Below are 11,145 nucleotides of genomic sequence, written 5' to 3'. Positions count from 1 at the left end.
GCGGTGTGAGGGAGTGTGAGTGAGTGTCGGAGGCGGTGTGTGAGGGAGTGTGAGTGAGTGTCGGAGGCGGTGTGTGAGGGAGTGTGAGTGAGTGTCGGAGGCGGTGTGTGAGGGAGTGTGAGTGAGTGTCGGAGGCGGTGTGAGGGAGTGTGAGTGAGTGTCGGAGGCGGTGTGTGAGGGAGTGTGAGTGAGTGTCGGAGGCGGTGTGTGAGTGAGTGTCGGAGGCGGTGTGTGAGTGAGTGTCGGAGGCTGTGTGTGAGGGAGTGTGAGTGAGTGTCGGAGGCGGTGTGTGAGGGAGTGTGAGTGAGTGTCGGAGGCGGTGTGTGAGGGAGTGTGAGTGAGTGTCGGAGGCGGTGTGTGAGTGAGTGTCGGAGGCGGTGTGTGAGTGAGTGTCGGAGGCTGTGTGAGGGAGTGTGAGTGAGTGTCGGAGGCGGTGTGTGAGGGAGTGTCGGAGGCTGTGTGAGGGAGTGTGAGAGTGTCGGAGGCGGTGTGAGGGAGTGTGAGTGAGTGTCGGAGGCGGTGTGTGAGGGAGTGTGAGTGAGTGTCGGAGGCGGTGTGTGAGGGAGTGTGAGTGAGTGTCGGAGGCGGTGTGAGGGAGTGTGAGTGAGTGTCGGAGGCAGTGTGAGGGAGTGTGAGTGAGTGTCGGAGGCGGTGTGTGAGGGAGTGTGAGTGAGTGTCGGAGGCGGTGTGTGAGGGAGTGTGAGAGTGTCGGAGGCGGTGTGAGGGAGTGTGAGTGAGTGTCGGAGGCGGTGTGTGAGGGAGTGTGAGTGAGTGTCGGAGGCGGTGTGAGGGAGTGTGAGTGAGTGTCGGAGGCGGTGTGAGGGAGTGTGAGTGAGTGTCGGAGGCGGTGTGTGAGGGAGTGTGAGTGAGTGTCGGAGGCGGTGTGTGAGGGAGTGTGAGTGAGTGTCGGAGGCGGTGTGAGGGAGTGGGAGAGTGTCGGAGGCGGTGTGAGGGAGTGTGAGTGAGTGTCGGAGGCGGTGCGAGGGAGTGTGAGTGAGTGTCGGAGGCGGTGTGAGGGAGTGTGAGTGAGTGTCGGAGGCGGTGTGAGGGAGTGTGAGTGAGTGTCGGAGGCGGTTTGAGGGAGTGTGAGAGTGTCGGAGGCGGTGCGAGGGAGTGTGAGTGAGTGTCGGAGGCGGTGCGAGGGAGTGTGAGTGAGTGTCGGAGGCGGTGTGAGGGAGTGTGAGTGAGTGTCGGAGGCGGTGTGTGAGGGAGTGTGAGTGAGTGTCGGAGGCGGTGTGGGAGGGAGTGTGAGTGAGTGTCGGAGGCGGTGTGTGAGGGAGTGTGAGTGAGTGTCGGAGGCGGTGTGTGAGGGAGTGTGAGTGAGTGTCGGAGGCGGTGCGAGGGAGTGTGAGTGAGTGTCGGAGGCGGTGCGAGGGAGTGTGAGTGAGTGTCGGAGGCAGTGTGAGGGAGTGTGAGTGAGTGTCGGAGGCGGTGTGAGGGAGTGTGAGTGAGTGTCGGAGGCGGTGTGTGAGTGAGTGTCGGAGGCGGTGTGTGAGGGAGTGTGAGTGAGTGTCGGAGGCGGTGTGTGAGGGAGTGTGAGAGTGTCGGAGGCGGTGTGAGGGAGTGTGAGTGAGTGTCGGAGGCGGTGCGAGGGAGTGTGAGTGAGTGTCGGAGGCGGTGTGTGAGTGAGTGTCGGAGGCGGTGTGAGGGAGTGTGAGTGAGTGTCGGAGGCGGTGTGAGGGAGTGTGAGTGAGTGTCGGAGGCGGTGTGTGAGGGAGTGTGAGTGAGTGTCGGAGGCGGTGTGTGAGGGAGTGTGAGTGAGTGTCGGAGGCGGTGTGTGAGGGAGTGTGAGTGAGTGTCGGAGGCGGTGTGTGAGGGAGTGTGAGTGAGTGTCGGAGGCGGTGTGTGAGGGAGTGTGAGAGTGTCGGAGGCGGTGTGTGAGGGAGTGTGAGTGAGTGTCGGAGGCGGTGCGAGGGAGTGTGAGTGAGTGTCGGAGGCAGTGTGAGGGAGTGTGAGTGAGTGTCGGAGGCGGTGTGTGAGGGAGTGTGAGTGAGTGTCGGAGGCGGTGTGTGAGGGAGTGTGAGTGAGTGTCGGAGGCGGTGCGAGGGAGTGTGAGTGAGTGTCGGAGGCGGTGTGAGGGAGTGTGAGTGAGTGTCGGAGGCGGTGTGAGGGAGTGTGAGTGGGTGTCGGAGGCGGTGTGTGAGGGAGTGTGAGTGAGTGTCGGAGGCAGTGTGAGGGAGTGTGAGTGAGTGTCGGAGGCGGTGTTACTGACTGCCTGTGTCCCTCGGTCCTGCCCTCACAGATGGAATGCAAAGTTTAAGGACGAGGTGATGTCGAGCCGGATTAACACCACGAAGGCACTGAGGGCAGCGATTGCCGGGGCTCAGAAACCTCCACGGGTTTGGGTCCTGCTCACCGGAGTCGGTAAATAACACAGCCGGATCTGTTCATTCGTTTCTCTGCCCGTCGCTCGGCTCCCCTTTCCCCCCCCCGGACGCTGCGGGAAGGCCCGTGCAGGAGTCGCCCGGCCGAGCTGCGACTCTCTCCTCCGGCGTTCCCGGACGCCGCCGTGCGTGACGCCGCTGGAGGTGGGCCCTCGCCGCACGCCCGGGCCTAGCTATTCGACTGCCGGGGGCATCGCGGGCCGGCCGATCCTGTTCCTCGCCCGACTTCCGGCCGGGGTCGTGGCGGGGGGGGCGGGGGACGACCAGAGGGCGCTGAGGGCAACCTTTAACGCCCCCCCACCACCCCAATATCAGGCTGAGATGTCACGGGGTGGGGAGGGGGGTGGGGAGAGGGGAAGGGGGTGGGTGGGGAGAGGGGATGGGCGAGGGGGCCCCTGTTAACGTTTTAAACGCCGTCCGCGACTATAACGTAGAATCGCGTAGTACAGGACTACGCCATTCGGCCCATCATGGCGATGCTGGCTCTTAGAAGGAGCTGTCCAATTAGACCCACTACCCTCACCCCCCGAGTTGTTGTCGTTCTGTGCCTCCGTTCTCAAGCCTTATGTTTTTTCACAACACCAGTGTGATGACTGATTTCCTCCTTCCGCTTCCCCTCTCCTCTTCCCCTCTCCTCTTCCCTTCCCCTCTTCCCCTCCCCTCTTTCCCCCCCCCCCCCCCAGGTTATTACCGCCCGAGCCTTAGCGCGGAGTACGTCGAGGGCAGCTCGGGCGGTGACTTTGACTTTATGTCCCGCCTGGTGAGGGACTGGGAGGCTGCCGCCAAGCTACCCCGGGACACGGAGGAGGCCGTACGTCAGGTGATTGTGCGTTCCGGTGAGTTCCGCGCTCGCCTGCTCTTTGTTTTCTTTCTCGGGGGGGGGGGTGGGGGGAAGAAAAAAAGGGTTTTCCTCACCCCCCGCTCCGAGCGCCACCTCTGACCGGGCGTGAGTTTCGCCGGGATATTCGACCGAGGGGTGCGGCTCCTGTTCTCTCTTTCCCCGCTTGCCGGCGGAGGTCGCTGGGCAGCGAGCAGGAGCGGGGACCCCAGGCTGATGTTTCTGAAGCCTGACGCCCCATTTTTAGCCCTGGCATTTTACGGTAGCACAGTGGTTATGTTACTGGGCTAGTAATCCAGAGGCCTGGACTAAAATCCAGAGTCATGAGTTCAAATCCCGCCACGGCAGCTGGCGAATTTAAATTCAATTAATTAATTAAATTCAATTAATTAAATAAAAATCTGGAATTAAAATACTAGTATCAGTAATGGTGGCCATGAAACTACCGGATTGTCGTAAAAACCCATCTGGTTCACTAATGTCCTTTCGGGAAGGAAACCTGCCGTCCTTACCCGGTCTGGCCTATATGTGACTCCAGACCCACAGCAATGTGGTTGATTCTTAATTGCCCTCTGAAATGGCCTAGCAAGACACTCAGTTGTAAAATCTCGCTACGAAAAGTCATAATAAGAATAAAACCGGACGGACCACCCGGCATCGGACCACCAGGCACCGGACACGACAACGGCAAAACACCAAGCCCAGTCGACCCTGCAAGGTCCTCCTTACTAACATCTGGGGACTTGTGCCAAAATTGGGAGAGCTGTCCCACAGACTCGTCTCGCAACAGCCTGACATAGCCATACTCACAGAATCATATCTTTCAGCCAACGTCCCAGACTCTTCCATCACCATCCCTGGGTATGTCCTGTCCCACCGGCAGGACAGACCCACCAGAGGTGGCAGTACAGTGATATACAGTCAGGAGGGAGTGGCCCTGGGAGTCCTCAACATTGACTCTGGACCCCATGAAATCTCATGGCATCAGGTCAAACATGGGCAAGGAAACCTCCTGCTGATTACCACCTACCGTCCTCCCTCAGCTGGTGAATCAGTCCTCCTCCATGTTGAACACCACTTGGAGGAAGCACTGAGGGTAGCAAGGGCACAGAATGTACTCTGGGTGGGGGACTTCAATGTCCATCACCAAGAGTGGCTCGGTAGCACCACTACTGACCGAGCTGGCCGAGTCCTGAAGGACATAGCTGCTAGACTGGGCCTGCGGCAGGTGGTGAGCGAACCAACACGAGGGAAAAACTTACTTGACCTCGTCCTCACCAATCTACCTGTCGCAAATGCATCTGTCCATGACAGTATTGGTAGGAGTGACCACCGCACAGTCCTCGTGGAGACGAAGTCCCGTCTTCGCACTGAGGACACCATCCAACGTGTTGTGTGGCACTACCACCGTGCCAAATGGGATAGATTCAGAACGGATCTAGCAGCTCAAAATTGGGCATCCATGAGGCGCTGTGGGCCATCAGCAGCAGCAGAATTGTATTCCAGCACAATCTGTAACCTCATGGCCCGGCATATTCCTCACTCTACCATTACCAACAAGCCAGGGGATCAACCCTGGTTCAATGAGGAGTGTAGAAGAGCATGCCAGGAGCAGCACCAGGCATACCTAAAAATGAGGTGCCAACCTGGTGAAGCTACAACTCAGGACTACATGCATGCTAAACAGCGGAAGCAACATGCTATAGACAGAGCTAAGCGATTCCACAACCAACGGATCAGATCAAAGCTCTGCAGTCCTGCCACATCCAGTCGTGAATGGTGGTGGACAATTAAACAACTAACGGGAGGAGGAGGCTCTGCAAACATCCCCATTCTCAATGATGGCGGAGTCCAGCACGTGAGTGCAAAAGACAAGGCTGAAGCGTTTGCAACCATCTTCAGCCAGAAGTGCCGAGTGGATGATCCATCTCGGCCTCCTCCCGATATCCCCACCATCACAGAAGCCAGTCTTCGGCCAATTCGATTCACTCCACATGATATCAAGAAACGGCTGAGTGCACTGGATACAGCAAAGGCTATGGGCCCCAACAACATCCCAGCTGTAGTGCTGAAGACTTGTGCTCCAGAACTAGCTGCGCCTCTAGCCAAGCTGTTCCAGTACAGCTACAACACTGGCATCTACCCGACAATGTGGAAAATTGCCCAGGTATGTCCTGTCCACAAAAAGCAGGACAAATCCAATCCGGCCAATTACCGCCCCATCAGTCTACTCTCAATCATCAGCAAAGTGATGGAAGGTGTCGTCGACAGTGCTATCAAGTGGCACTTACTCACCAATAACCTGCTCACCGATGCTCAGTTTGGGTTCCGCCAGGACCACTCGGCTCCAGACCTCATTACAGCCTTGGTCCAAACATGGACAAAAGAGCTGAATTCCAGAGGTGAGGTGAGAGTGACTGCCCTTGACATCAAGGCAGCATTTGACCGAGTGTGGCACCAAGGAGCCCTAGTAAAATTGAAGTCCATGGGAATCAGGGGGAAAACTCTCCAGTGGCTGGAGTCATACATAGCACAAAGGAAGATGGTAGTGGTTGTTGGAGGCCAATCATCTCAGCCCCAGAGCATTGCGGCAGGAGTTCCTCAGGGCAGTGTCCTCGGCCCAAACACCTTCAGCTGCTTCATCAATGACCTTCCCTCCATCATAAGGTCAGAAATGGGGATGTTCGCTGATGACTGCACAGTGTTCAGTTCCATTCGCAACCCCTCAGATAATGAAGCAGTCCGAGCCCGCATGCAGCAAGACCTGGACGACATCCAGGCTTGGGCTCATAAGTGGCAAGTAACATTCGCGCCAGATAAGTGCCAGGCAATGACCATCTCCAACAAGAGAGAGTCTAACCACCTCCCCTTGACATTCAACGGCATTACCATCGCCGAATCCCCCACCATCAACATCCTGGGGATCACCATTGACCAGAAACTGAACTGGACCAGCCATATAAATACTGTGGCTACAAGAGCAGGTCAGAGGCTGGGTATTCTGCGGCGAGTGACTCACCTCCTGACTCCCCAAAGCCTTTCCACCATCTACAAGGCACAAGTCAGGAGTGTGATGGAATACTCTCCACTTGCCTGGATGAGTGCAGCTCCAACAACACTCAAGAAGCTCGACACCATCCAAGATAAAGCGGCCCGCTTGATTGGCACCCCATCCACCACCCGAAACATTCACTCCCTTCACCACCGGCGCACTGTGGCTGCAGTGTGTACCATCCACAGGATGCACTGCAGCAACTCGCCAAGGCTTCTTCGACAGCACCTCCCAAACCCGCGACCTCTACCACCTAGAAGGACAAGAGCAGCAGGTACATGGGAACAACACCACCTGCACGTTCCCCTCCAAGTCACACACCATCCCGACTTGGAAATATATCGGCCGTTCCTTCATCGTCGCTGGGTCAAAATCCTGGGACTCCCTTCCTAACAGCACTGTGGGAGAACCGTCACCACACGGACTGCAGCGGTTCAAGAAGGCGGCTCACCACCACCTTCTCAAGGGCAATTAGGGGATGGGCAATAAATGCCGGCCTCACCAGCGACGCCCACATCCCGTGAACGAATAATTTAAAAAAAAATGTTAAAGGTGCCAGATAAAGACCCCTTGTTGGCCTGTCCCCAGGCCACTTGTTGCTGTATTGTTCAAATGGTGATAGATTGGGAAATGTTGATGTACAAAGGGACCTGGGTGTCCTTGTACACCAGTCGCTGAAAGCAAACATTCAGGTGCAGCAAGCAGTTAGGAAGGCAAATGGTATGTTGGCCTTCATTGCAAGAGGATTTGGGTACAGGAGCAAGGATGTCTTACTGCAGTTATACAGGGCCTTGGTGAGACCACACCTGGAGTATTATGTGCAGTTTTGGTCTCCTTACCAAAGAAAGGATATACTTGCCATGGAGGGAGTGCAGCGAAGGTTCACCAGACTGATTCCTGGGACGGCAGGACTGTCGGATGAGGAGAGATTGGGTCTGAATTCACTCGAGTGTTGAAGAATGAGAGGGGATCTCATTGAAACATATCAAATTCTGACAGACTGGATGCAGGGAGGATGTTTCCCCTGGCTGGGGGGGTCCAGAACGAGGGGTTCACAGTCTCAGGATACGGGGTAGGACATTTAGGATTGAGATGAGGAGAAATTTCTTCACTCAGAGGGTGGTGAACCTGTGGAATTCTCTACCACAGAAGGCTGTGGAGGCCAAGTCACTGAATATATTTAAGAAGGAGCTGGATAGATTTCTAGACGCAAAAGGCATCAAGGGGTATGGGGAGAGAGCGGGAATATGGTATTGAGATAGAGGATCAGCCATGATCATACTGAATGGCGGAGCAGGCTCGAAGGGCCGAATGGCCTACCCCTGCTCCTATTTTCTGTGTTTCTGTCGTGGTTTTGTACTCACTCTCTTTCTCTTCTCCGTCCTGTTCTCTAGGTCTGGTCTTTCTTTCCCTTGCTCCTTTCGTCCTCTCTCTCTCATTTTCTCTGTCGTTTTCTCTCTCTCTCTCTCTTGTCCTGTTTTCTGTCTCTCTCTCTCTCTCTGACTGGCTCTGGGTATAACCCTGCCTCCAACCGTGCCTCACGTATCGCAGTCTGTGCCCTGTTTTCTGGGCCTGGAACTGGGTACGACCCCCTCTCCCCCCCTCTCTCCCAAGAACACAAGAAATAGGAGCAGGAGTAGGCCATTCGGCCCCTCGAGCCTGCTCCGCCATTCAATGGGATCATGGCTGATCTTCGACCTCAACTCCACTTTCCCGCCCAATCCCCCTATCCCTTGATTCGCCAAAAATCTATCGATCTCAGCCTTGAATATACTCAACGTCTGAGCATCCACAGCCCTCTGGGGTAGAGAATCCCAAAGATTCACAACCCTCTGAGTGAAGAAATTTTCCTCATCTCAGTCTTGAATGGCCGACCCCTTATCCTGAGACTATGCCCCCCTGGTTCTAGACTCTCCAGACAGGGGAAACAGCCTCTCAGCATCTACCCTGTCGAGCCCCCTCGGAATCTTATATGTTTCAATGAGATCACCTCTCAATCTTCTAAACTCCAGAGAGTCCAGGCCCATTCTACTCAACCTCTCCTCATAGGACAACCCTCTCATCCCAGGAATCAATCCAGTGAACCTTTGTTGCACCGCCTCTAAGGCAAGTATATCCTTCCTTAGATAAGGAGACCAAAACTGTACACAGTACTCCAGGTGAGGTCTCACCAGAGCCCCGCAGCAAGACTGGTACTGGATACGAGCTCCCTCTCTAACCCCCTCTCTCTCTCTCTCTCTCTCTCCCTGTTCTCTGGGACTGGTACTGGATACGAGCTCCCTCTCTAACCCCCTCTCTCTCTCTCCCTGTTCTCTGGGACTGGTACTGGATACGAGCTCCCTCTCTAACCCCCTCTCTCTCTCTCCCTGTTCTCTGGGACTGGTACTGGATACGAGCTCCCTCTCTAACCCCCTCTCTCTCTCTCCCTGTTCTCTGGGACTGGTACTGAGTACAATCTCACTCTCTAACCCCCTCTCTCGCTCTCTCTCTCCCTGTTCTCTGGGACTGGTACTGGATACGAGCTCCCTCTCTAACCCTCTCTCTCTCCCTGTTCTCTGGGACTGGTACTGGATACGAGCTCCCTCTCTAACCCCCTCTCTCTCTCTCTCTCCCTGTTCTCTGGGACTGGTACCGAGTACAACCTCCCTCTCTAACCCCTCTCTCTCTCTCTCCCTGTTCTCTGGGACTGGTACCGAGTACAACCTCCCTCTCTAACCCCTCCCTCTCTCTCTCTCTCTCTCCCTGTTCTCTGGGACTGGTACCGAGTACAACCTCCCTCTCTAACCCTCTCTCTCTCTCTCTCTCTCCCTGTTCTCTGGGACTGGTACCGAGTACAACCTCCCTCTCTAACCCTCTCTCTCTCTCTCTCTCTCCCTGTTCTCTGGGACTGGTACCGAGTACAACCTCCCTCTCTAACCCCTCTCTCTCTCTCTCTCTCCGTTCTCCAGGAGTGGTGCTGGGCAGGAAGGGCGGTGCCATCAAGCAGATGATCTGGCCGTTCCGACTGGGCGTCGGGGGAGCGATCGGCTCGGGGCACCAGTACTTCCCCTGGATCCACGTGGATGACCTGAGCGGGATCATCGCCCACTCGCTGGAGAACGAGGCGGTGAAGGGGGTGCTGAACGGAGTGGCCCCCGCCCAGTGCACCAACGCCGAGTTTGCGAAGTCGCTGGCCGCCGCCCTGAGGCGCCCGGCCGTCCTGCCCCTGCCGGGCTTCGCGGTGAGGGCAGCGCTGGGGTCCGAGCGAGCGGTGATGCTGCTGGAGGGCCAGCGAGTGGTGCCCGAGCGTACCCTGGGCAGCGGCTACCGTTACCGGTACCCCGAGCTCCAGGCCGCCTTGGAGGACATCGTGTCCTGACCTCGCGCTGGTCCGGGGTGGGGTGGGGGTCAGCGATGCCGTAATAGTTGGAGAGGCGAAAACAGGCACAGGACACTGATGGGCAGATTGCTGGATCAGAAGTGCGGACTTTCCTCGTGACACCCCTCGACCCCCCGCCCCCCTCCCCACACTCCCAGGTTTCGCTCGTGCCTGTAAAAGAATTATTCGAAAAGGAATAAATATGTTCATTTTCTTTTGTCGTCGTTGTGTTGACTCACCTTCCGTCAAGGGCCATTTCTTCATAGAAGCGTACAGCACCGGGGGGGGGGGGGGGGGGGGGGAGGCCATTCGGTCCATCGTGTCTGTGCCGGCTCTTTGGACGAGCTATTCAATTAGTCCCACTCCCCCCTGCTCTTTTCCCCCGTAGCCCTGTGAATTTTTTCCCCTTCCAGTATTTCTCCAATTCCCCTTTTGAAAGTTATTATTGAATCTGCTTCCGCCGCCCTTTCAGGCAGCGAATTCCAGATCATCACAACTCGCTGCGTAAAAGAAATTCTCCTCATCTCCCCCTCTGGTTCTTTTGCCGATCATTACATAGACCGTACAGCACAGAAACAGGCCATTCGGCCCAGCAGGTCCATGCTGGTGTTTATGCTCCACACGAGCCTCCTCCCTCCCTCCTCCATCTCACCCTATCACCATCTCCTTCTATTCCTTTCTCCCTCATGTGTTTATCGAGCTTCCCCTTAAATCCATCTACACTATTCCCCTCAACTACTCCTTGTGGGAGCGAGTTCCACATTCTCACCGCTCTCTGGGGAAAGAAGTTTCTCCTGAATTCCCCAATTGGATTTATTCGTGACTATCTTATATTTATGGCCCCCCCTGGTTCTGGTCTCCCCCCACAAGTGGAAACATCTTCTCCACGTCTACCCTATCAAACCCTTTCATAATCTTAAAGACCTCGATCAGGTCACCCCTCAGCCTTCTCTTTTCTGGAGAAAAGAGTCCCAGTCCGTTCAGCCTTTCCTGATAGGTAGAACCTCTCAGTTCTGGTATCATCCTTGTAAATCTTTTTTTGCACTTTCTCCAGTGCCTCTGTATCCTTTTTATAATATGGAGACCAGAACTGTACACAGTGCTCCAAGTGTGATATGGAGACCAGAACTGTGCACAGTGCTCCAAGTGTGATATGGAGACCAGAACTGTGCACAGTGCTCCAAGTGTGATATGGAGACCAGAACTGTGCACAGTGCTCCAAGTGTGATATGGAGACCAGAACTGTGCACAGTGCTCCAAGTGTGATATGGAGACCAGAACTGTACACAGTGCTCCAAGTGTGATATGGAGACCAGAACTGTACACAGTGCTCCAAGTGTGATATGGAGACCAGAACTGTACACAGTGCTCCAAGTGTGATATGGAGACCAGAACTGTACACAGTGCTCCAAGTGTGTTATGGAGACCAGAACTGTGCACAGTGCTCCAAGTGTGTTATGGAGACCAGAACTGTACACAGTGCTCCAAGTGTGTTATGGAGACCAGAACTGTG

At 55.6% G+C, this 11,145-nt stretch overlaps 1 protein-coding gene across 1 annotated transcript; it reads left to right on the top strand.

The window, feature by feature from the left end:
* Positions 1–2,245: 2,245 nt before the first annotated feature.
* sdr39u1 (short chain dehydrogenase/reductase family 39U, member 1) lies at positions 2,246–9,849 on the top strand. The gene is made up of 3 exons (XM_067976992.1): positions 2,246–2,364; positions 3,068–3,220; positions 9,223–9,849. Exons 1-3 carry the CDS (start codon positions 2,271–2,273, stop codon positions 9,630–9,632), a joined length of 657 nt encoding a protein of 218 aa, XP_067833093.1. The 5' UTR covers positions 2,246–2,270; the 3' UTR covers positions 9,633–9,849.
* Positions 9,850–11,145: the final 1,296 nt, after the last annotated feature.

The sequence above is a fragment of the Heptranchias perlo genome, unplaced genomic scaffold (assembly GCF_035084215.1).
Source record: "Heptranchias perlo isolate sHepPer1 unplaced genomic scaffold, sHepPer1.hap1 HAP1_SCAFFOLD_118, whole genome shotgun sequence".
Lineage (NCBI taxonomy): Eukaryota > Metazoa > Chordata > Chondrichthyes > Hexanchiformes > Hexanchidae > Heptranchias > Heptranchias perlo.
This window is presented reverse-complemented; position numbering and strand designations above follow the sequence as displayed.

Bases quoted from the DNA above. Each gene is read 5' to 3' on its own strand.
- sdr39u1 (XM_067976992.1), top strand. From the start codon at position 2,271: ATGTCGAGCCGGATTAACACCACGAAGGCACTGAGGGCAGCGATTGCC. The intron at 2,365-3,067 runs GTAAATAACACA...CCCCCCCCCCAG, and splicing joins GGTCCTGCTCACCGGAGTCG to GTTATTACCGCCCGAGCCTT. The intron at 3,221-9,222 runs GTGAGTTCCGCG...TCCGTTCTCCAG, and splicing joins TCAGGTGATTGTGCGTTCCG to GAGTGGTGCTGGGCAGGAAG.